Source organism: Balaenoptera borealis (genome assembly GCF_965194805.1).
Source record: "Balaenoptera borealis genome assembly, chromosome: 1".
NCBI classification, from domain to species: Eukaryota; Metazoa; Chordata; class Mammalia; order Artiodactyla; family Balaenopteridae; genus Balaenoptera; species Balaenoptera borealis.
In genome coordinates, this window is record NC_138860.1 from 50,950,994 (window position 1) to 50,964,578 (window position 13,585).

General features: G+C 40.4%; 2 protein-coding genes across 15 annotated transcripts in view; one reads left to right on the forward strand and one right to left on the reverse strand.

Annotated features, from left to right (window-relative positions):
- TOR1AIP1 (torsin 1A interacting protein 1) overlaps positions 1–9,356 on the reverse strand; it is a 45,939-nt gene extending 36,583 nt beyond the window's left edge. For 2 of the 12 annotated variants that reach the window (XM_082386861.1, XM_082386864.1), the window contains exons 1-3: positions 8,601–9,356; positions 6,815–6,892; positions 766–825 (exon numbers count right to left, since the gene is read on the reverse strand). In XM_082386861.1, the coding sequence (XP_082242987.1) occupies positions 766–825; positions 6,815–6,892; positions 8,601–9,099 (637 nt within the window). In that variant the 5' untranslated portion in view covers positions 9,100–9,356. Of the gene's footprint in view, positions 1–765; positions 826–6,814; positions 6,893–8,585 lie in introns of all 12 variants that reach the window. The other 10 variants (XM_082386869.1, XM_082386866.1, XM_082386868.1 and 7 more) reach the window with 8 other exon arrangements.
- Positions 8,640–13,585, forward strand: part of LOC309627881 (torsin-1A-interacting protein 2-like) — a 43,184-nt gene continuing 38,238 nt past the window's right edge. The window contains exon 1 of one of the 3 annotated variants that reach the window (XM_082390246.1): positions 8,640–8,781. The gene's annotated coding sequence lies outside the window, so the exon portion shown is untranslated. Of the gene's footprint in view, positions 8,782–13,395; positions 13,530–13,585 lie in introns of those variants that run through there. The other 2 variants (XM_082390245.1, XM_082390244.1) reach the window with 2 other exon arrangements.

Consider the following 13,585-nt stretch of genomic DNA (forward strand, 5'->3'; position numbering starts at 1 on the left):
AAAAAATCAACCGAATTCTCTTTTAAAGGGAATGATTGAGGAGTAGAAACCTCATGTGAAGATAAATAAGCTTCCTTTTTAGTTCCCACGATAAAGCACCCTTATGGGTCTGTAAACTCTAAAAATTAAGTAGAAGTAGACCTCTTGGAATGACATTACTAGTTTTCTTTCATAGCCATGAAATCAATTTAAGGGCAATACTTTTTTAAGGTTTTAGTCAAAAAGAAATGTAATTAAGGCAGGGAAAGTTTATAGCCCTGAGCCACAAAGCCTCAGTCTTGAATTTTTTATTAGCATTATACTGGGAAGAATAAAAAGTCCCTGACCCTAATTTAAAACCATTTTGCTAACAAAAAGAATCATAGCAACATATAAGAAACAACCTCTTAAAAAGAATGAGGAAGTCCTTTATACACTTATATGGAAAGATGTCTCAATATATTTTAAGTAAAAATAAACAAACAATAAGACAGTACAGAAAGCAGTATTTATTGGGTTAAAAATTGGGTTAAAAAAAGAGAGGAAAATATCATTTATACATGAATTTCTCTATATCTCCATAAAATACCTCTGGAAAAATACCTAAGAAACTGACAACATTAGTTGCCTCTGATGAGAAAACTGGGTGGGCAAAGGTCAGAAGGGGTAGGGAGACTTTTCATTGTATATTTATATAAACTTTTGAATTTTAAACCATATGAATACATGTAGTACCCTATTTAAAAATATAAGAAAGTTGAACCAACAGACAAAACAGTCTCTTACCAAATCTTGAGCTTCTTAGAGGGGGTCTACACAGGCTGAGTACAGGATCTTTACTCACCACTGATACAGGAAGAGAAAACATTAAAAAAATATATAAAATGTCAAACATATTAGATTTATTATACAATCATCTATTTAGTCAGCCAAGTTTTTTCTGAGCTCTCCATTTTGCTAAGTATGGGAATACAATAGTGAACTAGAGAAAAGTTTCCTGCTATAAAAAATTTATGGACTTGATGGAAAATTTTGCAGTTTTTCTCACCAGACCATATTTGTATAACAAGAAAGGAATATCAAATAACACTCTTCTAAATTTCTCAATTAAGAACCAAAATCTGTACCATAGTACCAACTCAATTACCTACCCCATTTGTGGCATACCCTAATTGTGGATTATTTATGTCATATTTTAATTTGAGGGTTAACTTCCTGAGACTTAATATACTCCCTCCAATTATTTAACCTTGTGTGTGTTCAGGAAATGCAAACTCCAATTTTTAAAACAATGTTAATGTTAGCCAGGTTTCAGACTGTCTATGGTTCAATGGCATAGGGTTAATGAGGAAGTCAATCCCATTAAATAAAATATTAATGTTAGCCTAGAAATCCAAGGTGTGTTTCCTCAAACAGCCTCACACAACATAAAATAAAATGCAATCTACATCTAAATTTGGGTTATATTATGCTTTGTTTCATTTGTTTCTATAAAAAAGCAGTATGTTTGGCTCTGTATGAGAAGTGCAAAAACCACATTCTGAACCAGCTATCCCTGACCCCTGCCATTACACTGGCTGCCTATGTTTGTTTTCACAAAACTGACTTAACCCAATTTCCCCTTTACAGTATCGAGAAGAGAAATCTTGAAGGGACACCCATTCATTTGTTCTAAAAATACTTACTGAGCATGATTTTGTACCTCTTCAAGACAGAGATGTAGAGAAACAATTAAATTGACTTTGTGTAGCTCAAAAACACAGAACTAAGATCAAGAGAAAGTTACAGCAAAGTAGCTTTTAGTTCAATAGTAAAACGAAAAACCACCAAATTATTAGTGTTGTCTCCAAAACAGAATGGAGAGTGAGGGAGTGATTTCCACATCACTGCAGATGATCAACAACGCAGATACATGTTAACAGAGAAACACCTACACTGATAGAAACTCTGAGTAGATGACTTCCCTAAATCGTCCAGTCCTAAGATTCTATGAAATATTATCAGTTGTTAGAATTTCACATATCAGGTATTTAGAACTTATATAAGTAGCTTTAAAAAGAAATCTTGTACATGTCTGTTACTCTTATTATTACAACTACCTTCCTCTTTTTCTCCTCTGTATTCCCATCCTTTTCAGGTTTAATTAAAACCTAAAACTTAACTTACTCTATAGACATCAATTACTATTTCAGTCCCCATCTTTTCATTTAAGCTTTTCTCATACGCTCTACCATATATATAGCCCTATGTAAGATACTTGAAGGAGACAGAGTAGCCCAGAGAGGTATTAGAGAATAAAATAAGAAGTATCCTTCTTTTTTTTTTTTTTAAATTGAAAATGGCAGACATAGTGAGGCCGGCGAAGACTCAGCCACATCCTTCCATTGCTTCTTTTTTTTTTCTTTTTCTTTTTTTAAAGGCGAGGGCTTCCTCTAGTTGTGGCAAGTGGAGGCCACTCTTCATCGCGGTGCACGGGCCTCTCACTGTCACGGCCCCTCTTGTTGCGGAGCAGAGGCTCCAGATGCGCAGGCTCAGTAGTTGTGCCTCATGGGCCTAGTTGCTCTGCGGCATGTGGGATCTTCCCAGACCAAGGCTCGAACCCGTATCCCCTGCATTGGCAGGCAGATTCTCAACCACTGCGCCACCGGGGAAGCCCCAGAAGTACCCTTCTTTAGTAGCAATCTCCTTCCTTTGTCTGCTGCTTTTGCTCACCATTGCACCCCCAGGCTCTAGCAAGGGGACTGGTATAAAGTAGGTGCTCAATAATATCTGGAGAATGAATGAATGCTGTAACTACAGCAGCCAAAGAATCAAATGTTCATGACAAAATAGAAGGTATTAAAAATATTTAACTATAATTATTTAGCTAGAAACCATAACTGTTAAAAATATTTAACTTTAGGAAAAGTAAATGAAATTTTCCTACTGTATTTTTAGATTATGAAATTAGTTTCATGAAAGGAATGAACCTGGCCATAGAAGAAGTTATACAGGTATATGTGGACTGAACTGACTGAACAACCTAATGGCTATTTCAATGTGAAAATAATGCAATTCTGAAACTTCAAACATTAAGCAGAGTTTAAACCATATCCCTATTCTAAACTAATACAATCAACATTTTTTCACGACTTCAAAAACAGGATGACAAATGATGTAGTTGTCTTTACTAGGTTGTTTTAGAAAGTGGCCCCTTGCTTTAGGTCATTATTTTCAAGGACATTTTTGGATAAAGTTCTCTCAGACCACACCACTGGCCCTACATACAATTATGGCACAATTTTGAATACCAAAGTTAAATTGAAAGTCTATGATTCTACAAGAAGAAGGAAGGGACTATCTTTTTCTTTTTTAATTGACGTATAGTCAATTTACAATGTTGTATTAAGTTTCTGGTGTATAGCAAAGTGATTCAGTTATATATATATATTCTTTTTCATATTCTTTTCCATTATGGTTTCTTATAGAATACTGAATATATTTCCCTGTGCTATACAGTAGGACTTTGTTGTTTATCTATTTTATATATAATAGTTCATATCTGCCAATCCCAAACTCCTAATTTATCCTTCCTCCACCCTCCTTGCCCCTTTGGTAACCATAAATTTGTTTTCTAAGTCTGTGAATCTGTTTCTTTTTTGTAAATAAGTTCATTTGTATCATATTTTAGATTCCACATATAAGTGATATCATATAATATTTGTCTTTCTCTTTCTGGCTTACTTCACTTAGTATGATAATCTCCAGGTCCTTCCATGTTGCTGCAAATGGCATTACTTCATTCTTTTTAATGGCTGAGTAGCATTCCATTGTGTGTGTGTGTGTGTGTGTACACATATACATATACACATACCACTTCTTTATCCATTCAGCTGTTGATGGACATTTAGATTGCTTCCATGTCTTAGCTACTGTAAATATTGCTGCTATGAACATATGGGTGCATGTATCTTTTCAAATTAGAGTTTTCTCTGGATAAATGCCCAGGAGTGGGATTGCAGGATCATACGGCAACTGTATTTTTAGTTTTTTTAAGGAACCTCCAAACTGTTTTCCATAGTGACTGCACCAATTTACATTCCCTCAAACAAGGAAGGGCCTATCCTTAAACTTGCACTTAAAGCAGTTTTCCATCAAAGTTGACTCCTGTTTAAATAATTCCTCTGCTACAAAGACTTTATAACCATTCATTTAATGACTTCCCTAAACTCTTTCTCCTTTTATTAAGAGGAATGATACAGGAGCATGCCAAGTGCTAGATGTAGTATAATTTTTAAAAGCACCTTTTAGAGTAAGAGAACCCCCAGTATCTCAAGTCTCCCAAAGATGCACATATCCTTATTTCTAGTTATATTGTAGCACAGTATGATATCGATATATTCCAGGTAATCTATGCATGAGTTCCATCGATCTATCATCTATACTGGGAAATGTTTTGTCTTTTCCATTACCAACTATAGCATGAGCTTCTTGAGAAAAAAGAAATGCTTAAGCAAAATTTTATGAACTTCACATCTCCTGTAAAGTGCTGTGAGGAAAAAAAACCCCACCTTATATCTGTACGTTTTACTGTGTACAAACTGACTTGGCAAGTACTGTATCATTTTTGCAGTGGCCTTGTGAGTTAGGCTGGGTAAGTCATACAGATAAAGGCCTGAGGTTCAAGGTGAGTAGCTAATTCAACCAAGGTCCACTGCTCTTTCCACAACATTATGCAGCCATGTACCTCAACAGCAGTCCTTAAATACAGGCCTAATGTGAACTCCAAAAGACTGTACGAGACATTCTATTGTATAATCGTTTTATAATGGTCTATAGGCTGGTGCTCAACAGTCTTCATTACATCAATTTACTTAACTCCATAATTTTTATAAATTTACTGTAGATTTTAAAAATGAGAAATTTTTGTTTCTCCCGGTATAAGGGCCATGAAATTAAATCTCCTGTAAATAAAATTTCAAGAATATGGTTTTTCCACATGGCCTAGAAGGACTTCCCTGGTGGCAGAGTGGTTAAGAATCTGCCTGCCAATGCAGGGGACACGGGTTCGAGCCCTGGTCCTGGAAGATCCCACATGCCACAGAGCAACTAAGCCTGTGTGCCACAACTACTGAGCCTGTGCTCCAGAGCCCGCAAGCCACAACTACTGAGCCCACGTGCCACAACTACTGAAGCCTGTGTGCCTAGAGCCTGTGCTCCGCAACAAGAGAAGCCACCGCAATAAGAAGCCCATGCACTGCAATGAAGGGTAGCCCCTGCTCACTGCAACTAGAGAAAGCCCACACACAGCAATCAAGACCCAACGCAGCCAAAAATAAATAAATAAATCTTAAAAAAAAAAAAAAAAAAGGCCTGGAAAATCTGTTTATAGCACCTATCACTCAAAGCATTTTTCTAAGGTAGTTTATAATCTTAACACAGTACCATAGGCTATTCAAGGAATTAAGCATAAAGGGTGTGTTATCTGGAACTAAACTTGAACCAGATATTTATTCATTCAAAACTGAGAACAGAACAGTTTAAATTATAAGGAATAATCTTATTAGAAGCAATGGGTAAGGAAAGAAGTCAGGATTTGGGTTTAAAAATGAAAAGCCAGAGATGATCAGTTTCAATAGCTACAATCATTTATTGCTGTGGACTTTCCTAATATCAAAAAAAGCAAACTGAAAATAAATGGAACTAAAAACCAAAGGATGTTATGCATTAATGACAACTTAATCCTTTCCCTTGCTTTTCAAAACAGTTTAAACAGGTTTTAAAACATTAAGTAGACTATCAAATGTAGCCTATTGCCATGTTACATTGATACTAAGATGCAAATATTTTTACACTTTAACATCTCTGAAAGTGGGATGTATCATAAAATCTAAGGCATATTACAGTGTAATTGGCAGCATTTCTTCCTCCTAGGTGGTACATAAAACAATGACAGTATATCTTACAACTGATGCGATCTTAGATTTGATGAAATATATTATCAAACTGAGATCGACCATATTGTGTCATGATTTTACAATGCAGACCATTTAATCCATTTTATTTTATTTATTTATTTTTGGCTGCATTGGGTCTTCGTTGCTGCGCGTGGGCTTCCTCTAGTTGCATCGAGCTGGGCTACTCTCTATTGCGGTGCACGGGCTTCTCATTGCAGTGGCTTCTCTTGTTGTGGCACACTGGCTCTAGGTGCGCGGGCTTCAGTAGTTGTGGCTCGCGGGCTCTAGAGCGCAGGCCCAGTAGTTGTGGCGCACGGGCTTAGCTGCTCCACGGCATGTGGGATCTTCCCGGACCAGGGACACGGCACGTGTCCCTGCATTGGCAGGAGGATTCTTAACCACTGCGCCACCAGGGAAGCCCTTAATCCGTTTCAAATGGAAAGCAGTGTGACATATTCATTCATTCAACACTTAACAAGCTTTACTGAGTAGTAACTATCACACGGGACAGTGACAGTGAGGTACTTGGGGCAAATGAAAGGGCTTTGGAGAAGACAAACCTGGGTCTGAATTTGGCTCAGTTACATAGCAAGTAATCTTAGAGAAAAGTTAGCTACTCTGAGCTCCAGTTTTCTCACTAAAAAATGGGTACATCTATCCTGCATAGTTATGTGAATGAATTAACATACACAAAGCATATGGTACTTAGTAGGTACTCAAGTATGTGCCCTGTCTTTTCTTGACACATGCTACTATTGCTTAATTCAATAAACAACCTATAAAGAAGATTCACTGAAACCCTGAATGAGGTATGATCTGCGACCCTTGATAGACCAGGCTATAATCTATACATAAAAAAAGCAGGCACGTAAGGAAAACAACAAACTCACTCTTCTTACCTGGAGTCTCTTGTGTTCTCCTGATAGTTTTCTTTGAGACAGTTGGGCTTAAAACAGTTTGTGAAGATGGTTCATCCTCTAAAGAATAGATATGACAATTCTAAAATTCAGAATATGTGAACTGAGTAGAGATTATGCATATTAACAGCAATATATACACAGAAATGCAAGTAATTCATCCCTTTAGAAATGTGTTATTAGGTATACCAAAACTTAGGAATTTAACTAGCCAGAACTACTCTTTAAGACAATACAAAAATAAACTATTCACCAATGATGCTTTGCAACAAAAATACATTACTTTAGAAAATTTAAAAGATGGGCTAAAGCAGAATAATGAAAAACGTGTAGATCCTTATAGATTTACTAAAATAGAAGTATATCCTTTATGTGTTAAAAAATTAGCTTATACAACTGCACCAGCCTGTGTGGGAGTCAATACAATTTAACATATATTTTTTTTGCCTTCTAGAGCATTCGTCCAGATATTGGAGATACAGAATGAACATAAGCACGGAAGTATAACGTGGTCCTTCAAATATATAAATATATATGTAGGGTCTTTGTCTTCAGAAGTTGACAATCTTAAAAGAGAGATAAAACTAACATATATATGGGTTAAACTGTCTTGAATTGCTACTCCCAATACTAATTTACATTATCTTTAACATAGTTTCCAAAATCAACACATCTTCCAATGTGTCAGCACTTCACAATGTGTTATTTAGCCGGTAAATGTGCAGCCTATTACTCTGCTCTAAACTGAAAATCCACCTCCTCTTCATCATATCCATCAAAAGTCTATCACTAACTATGTAATCCGATTATGATTCAAATCCCCTGATTTTACCTCATAGGTGCCCTACGGGGAGCCAACAGGAAACTTCACCTGTGACTCAGTGTTAGATGGGGGAGAGGGGGCAGGGTGGGAGAGGATGGATTAAGGGAGTTGATTCATCTGTGACTTTCCTAAAACTATACAATCACCTTGTCAGTATCCTTGCGGCCCATTAGACGAAAACTAATTTAGAGTCTTGCTTTGTCTGGCTACTACTTAACCATTGACGGTCCCCAACATGCCAATTTTTGCCAGAGACCATCACACTCTAGAAAGAGCGATCAGCTCAAGTTTATCAGGCACTGGGAAGCTTCAAGTTCAGGATAACTGCCTTACACCGTTTCGGTGTAAGTATTTGGGTGGGGTCTCAAATCAATTCATCAACTACACTTGTCCTCAAAACGGCCACTCACAAAATTCCCCTCCCTCTCTCCCCACCTGGGTAGTGACGGAAAAAGACTGGAAGGTTAGATGAGAACCAAAATTCTCAGCTAGGGACTTCTGGCCTCTGAGAGTTAAAGGAGGAAATGGAAGTGGCTTTGGTAGAAACATCCGCAGGACAAAGAGAGCCGATATGAAACCGAGCCCGGAGTGATTCAGTGTCCCGCCTGCCGCCTAACTCGCCGTCCCAACGTGCAAGCCTGCAGAAAAGAGGCAATCCTGACACCCCTAAATTGATGGCCAAGGATGCACGCGGCTCCCCAGCTCCGCTCAGGTCGCTCCGCACGACTGCCTTCCCTTCCATTGCCCCCACCCCTGCCGCTTTCCCGCCAGCGGTCTGGGCGGACCGGGCGTGGGGTCGCACGCCCATTCTGGCGGAGAAGCCCCGAGGGGGTGAGGTCCAGAAAGGCACACGCCCGGCCGAGGCGCACACACCGTCTGCGCGCGCACGCTCGCCGCACTCCCTCCCTGGCTCGGGGCTGAGACTCTTACCTCCGTCGGCCTCACCTTCGGCTGAATGGGAGTCCCGTAATCCTCTCCGGGTCGTAACCGGAGACGGCTGCAGCGGAGGCGGCTGTGAGTGCTGCTGCTGCTGCTGCTGCTGCTGCTGCTGGGGGCGAGTAGCTCTTCGCGTCTTCATCTCCTCGGCTTCCTGGAATCGCGGCTGCCTCCGCTGCCGAGACCGAAGGTAATAGGAGCGTTCTCTCACTTCCTCTTTCGCCGAATCGGGCCGGAACTCTTTTAGCGGAATTTGTCTTCCCACCGGGGCCTTTTCTTTGGCCGCCCGGGGCTCGAAGTCGCCATACACTTCGGGCGGCTCTTCTGAGAACCTCACTTCCCGCCGGCCGTGGCGCGACGGCGTAGGACTTCCATACGCAGGCGCGTCACTGCCGCCGCCATTTTGAGGGGCGAGCCGGGGCCTCCCCTCCCGTAGCGGAGCCCTGGGCGTGACGTACAGCCCCCATCCTTCCCATTCCGGCTCCGCCCGCCACCCCTCGCCTGCCATAGTTGTTGACGTAGCTTGAGTCGATCGCGAAGGTGTTTTGGGGGGCCTCTAGAGTCTCCTGCCGTTGGTGGCGATGGCTTTTCGGGTGTTCGGCAGTGGTGTCGACGGTCAGGGAGGCAGTTGAGAGTCGCCGGGGCTGCCGCCTGCGTCGTCGCTGCTGTGCTGCAAACCTGCCTCTGGGCCCATCGTGTGTTCTGAGGGCTGTGGGAGAGGCAGTGCCTGTGCTGGGTCAGCTGCCGCGGGTCACTCCCGCCTCCTGGCTGAAGGCACCAAAGAGGAGGAGAAGAGGGAGGAGGACGTCGCTGTCCTCGGCCTTCGGGGAGGGAAGGAGGGGACGACGGAGAAGAGCCCACTGGTTGGGCACAGTGCCGGTACTCAGCCAGCTGCTCCTGGCAACTGTTGCCGGCACGCAGGAGACGCCCGGCCCGGCCCTCAGTACCGAGTCCCTGGGAAAGGCGGAGTGGAGGGGAAGTTTCGGTCCTCACCCCTAGGCTGTTGCGCAGTTTTCCCGCAGCCTCTTTGATCGACTGCTGCCTCCGCCGTACCTTTCCAAGTGTTCCTTAGCAGGGGTGATCAGAAAGATACTTTTGCAGGTGTCATCTTGGAGAAAATTTTAGTTTCAAGGTCCTTGGGAAGGCATTTAACCACTTTTTAGGTTTTAAGTCCCTCGTTGAGTGTACGAAATCAGATCTACAGGCATACTCGGGTGGATTAACTTTTGCAGAATGTGCGCATAGCAAGCAGTCTTATTCCTGGTTTCGTATAAAAGCTCTAGTCCAGCAGCACTGTTCAGAAAGCTTGCTAGTGCTGTGTTATGGACAGTGGGAAATGAACAAATACTTTAATGACGGCACTGTAATTTTCACTTGTGATCCATTATTTTTACTTTGATTCTGGGCATGACTTGATATACTGCATTTGATACAGGGTTTTCCTGCGTTTAGTTTACTGAATAAGAAAGCATGATAAAAGCCATATGTTCCACCTCTGTGTACCGTATTTGCAGATGTGGATAATCTGCAAATATCTAACCAAATTTAGACACACTGAGGGAGTGTTAATTAAGTTAGTATAAAGTCTGAACAATTATTGAAGAAAGATTAATCTTGCCTTCAAATATACACACACTTCTTGGACGGCTTTCTGTAATTGATTTTAGTGACTAGATGTAAAAAGTTGCAATTTGGATAGCAATTATAATGAACGAGCCTGAAAAATTTGAAGGTATTTGTTTATTCTTTCATGGATTTAAAATCACTTTAGATACGTTTTTGAGCAACTCATTTGTCCAAACTGGGCACAGATTTCAATTTAATGAAATCTTAAGGTGTTCTATGTTTTCACTAATTGTCCAAAAATTTGGCCACAGACAAGAGGAATTACATGCTTTAGAGAATCATCTAGGTTTTTGCCTTTTAGGAGCTTCATTTAGCTGAGCTTTTTTTTACTATATATAATATAACCAAAGAAACTGAAGGAATAGCAACATGGGAGATGCTACTTTATAAAAAAATCTTTTGTCTTAAGGGAAAATTAAAAGCATGTTCTCCCTCATCAGCCTGAGTTAGACAATATATTTGGAAGATTCGTGGGACTTAGTCTTTTCTGACAAAATGCTTAAAAGTGTTGTTACTTGGTTAATACCTGGCTTTTATTTAACTAATGCTTTATAAGGTACCTATTATATTACTCATTATTAACATATAATAGTAAAAGTCCTGTAATAGATGAAATTATTAAAGAATATAAAACTTCATAGTATTAATATACAAAGTTCATATTATGAACAGTAATGCATATATCAAGAGCCTCTTTAAAACAGTTACCAGGACAGGTGACTATATAGAAACTTGGTTGCAGATTGTAAAACTTAGTTTTGGGGGACATATTAAAAAAAGAGAGGACAGGAGGTTCTATATGTTATTGAATATTCAGTACATGTGTTATTTTGTAATTAAAAATGCTTGTAAGAGGAATGGTTTTCAAAGAAACATGAGAAGCATGAAGTAAAATCAGAGGAACGGCAACTTTAATTTAGCATTAACACATATATTTGCTTAGGATTTTCCCTCTTTATCTAGGTAATAAGGATACATAATCCTAGCTCTGCCATACGTGCCTCCCACACCTTAGCAACTTTACAAATACCAACTTTCATCACTAACTGGGAGGTAAAGGTAAACCCTTGTCAAACCAGATATTCTGCTGTAGATGTTTTCCAAACTACAAGGGTGGCCTAAAAGAGGTGACATTACAGAGACAGACTCATAGCTACTATTATAAGGGAATTGCTGGGCTGCCAATACCAAGAGAGGAAGCATGAGCTCCAGATGTTAAACAGTTACTTTGGGAGTTTGAGATATGTAGAGGAATTCAGTGAATCAAAAGAGGACAAGAGAAGAAATGATTACAACAAAGAATATACTCATCAATTTAGTTCATATATTTATTAAACACAGAATAGATGCTTAATAAATATATGAATTAAGTTAATGAGAGTGTTCTTTACCCTGAGGGAATTTGCCATATACTAGGGAAGACAGATATACAAAAAATTATAATTCAGGTCAAATGGCTGGCAATTTAAGGACCTAGCTATTAGGCCTAAGTCTAGAAATCTAATGTTCTTGACACTGGATTTCTAAATAAAGCAGCTATTTTTATGAAACATTTTATTTTAAAATAATAAGAATTTTTGTACATGAGTTTTTTTGTTTAGGGTAAGCAGAAATCCTGTTTACTGAGAAAGCATTTATCAATTCATTGTGCATAATATCCACACTTTTGATCAGATAGAGAAATAACTTTGGGATTATATCTTAGTAGAAAGAGGAAACGTTATTTTTAATAAGGAAAAGATGATTGAAATATTAAATAAGAGGAAGTAAAGACACAGTAGCTAGCTGCATTTATTCCCCATTCTCACAAGTGATAGAAAAAATATTTTAAAGACGGTTAATACAAATGAAAATGTCTAGAAATGAAGTGACTAGAAAAGTCTTCCACTTATTCTTTGTTGAATTAGAAATTGCAGTCAATTAAACAGTATCTAAGAATGTTTCCAAATCCCGTGTCTTCTGCCAAAAAAGGATGGTTGAGAGGTGAAGACACCAAAAAATCAGTTACATGAAGAATCAATAATCCAATAAATTATTGAGCTAGTGCTATGTACTAGGCAAACCCTGTTCTAGGTGCTGGGGATACAGCAGTAAAAGAAGAGACCAAAAGACAACCCTCCCTGCCTTCTAGGCTTTATTTTTTTTTTATTCTATGGGAGTCAGATAAGTACAATAGTGTGTTGGTCAGGAGTGTTAATGGGAAAAAATAAGGGGAAGTGAGATTTATGTGAGTAGATTTCCTCTTATGTTGAATTGGTGCAGGTCAGGAACAGGACTTTTAGACTTACTTGACTTTTTTATTTTTATTTTTTATTTTTGTCTGTGTTGGGTCTTCGTTTCTGTGCGAGGGCTCTTTCTAGTTGCGGCAAGCGGGGGCCACTCTTCATCGCGGTGTGCGGGCCTTTCACTGTCGCGGCCTCTCTTGTTGCCGGGCACAGGCTCCAGACGCGCAGGCTCAGTAACTGTGGCTCACGGGCCCAGTTGCTCCGCGGCATGTGGGATCTTCCCAGACCAGGGCTCGAACCCGTGTCCCCTGCACTGGCAGGCAGATTCTCAACCACTGCACCACCAGGGAAGCCCTAGACTTACTTGACTTTGCCCTTAACCAATTATGTGTTCTTGCGTAAATTGCTTGCCATCTCTCAACTTTCATTTTTATAAAATTAATAGATTAAGATAATAGCTATTTTTTATTCATTATTTACTAATGTCGTTTAGTAGACACTGTTATGTACATTAGCTCATTTACTCACAACCACCTTATGAGGTACTATGTATGTAGCGTTGTCTGCATTTGACAAGAGCAAACTCAGGCTTAGATTAAGCAACTCGTTTGAGGACGCACCTCGTAATGGTAGAGGCCGGCTTCTAAGTCAAGTCTGACTGGTGCTTGCCAGTATCATTGGCTAGTGCCTCTCACTGTGTTGGTTCCATTGGTTCTTCGAGCCTATGAACTTTAGGTCTTTATGAGGGCTTAGGGTCCTCCAGGGTCTTGCAGGGATGCCTGCCTCCGGGTCTGGTAGCAGCCCGAGAACGCGGGGAAGCTTGGGGTTCTGCCGCTGCACTCACCACGCCTCCAGCCTCCAGCTCGGCCGCTGGCCGCCTGCGGGGAGGAGGGGCCGGCGCCTACCAGTCCCAGCATTCCGCGGGCGCCTACCCTCCCCGCGGAGGTCGCGGTCACGTGGTCAGGGACGGGAAGACGTTCTGTTCCGCCGCGTCCGAGGGGTGCAGCCCAGCGTTGTGGAGCAGAAAGAACGCTCGAAGGGCTCTCCTGACATTGACAGTCGACGATTTAAAACCCCGCTAGAATTTGTAAGTAAAATGTGTATACAACTTTTCAATGTTTTAATATTTGATCTGATACCTTC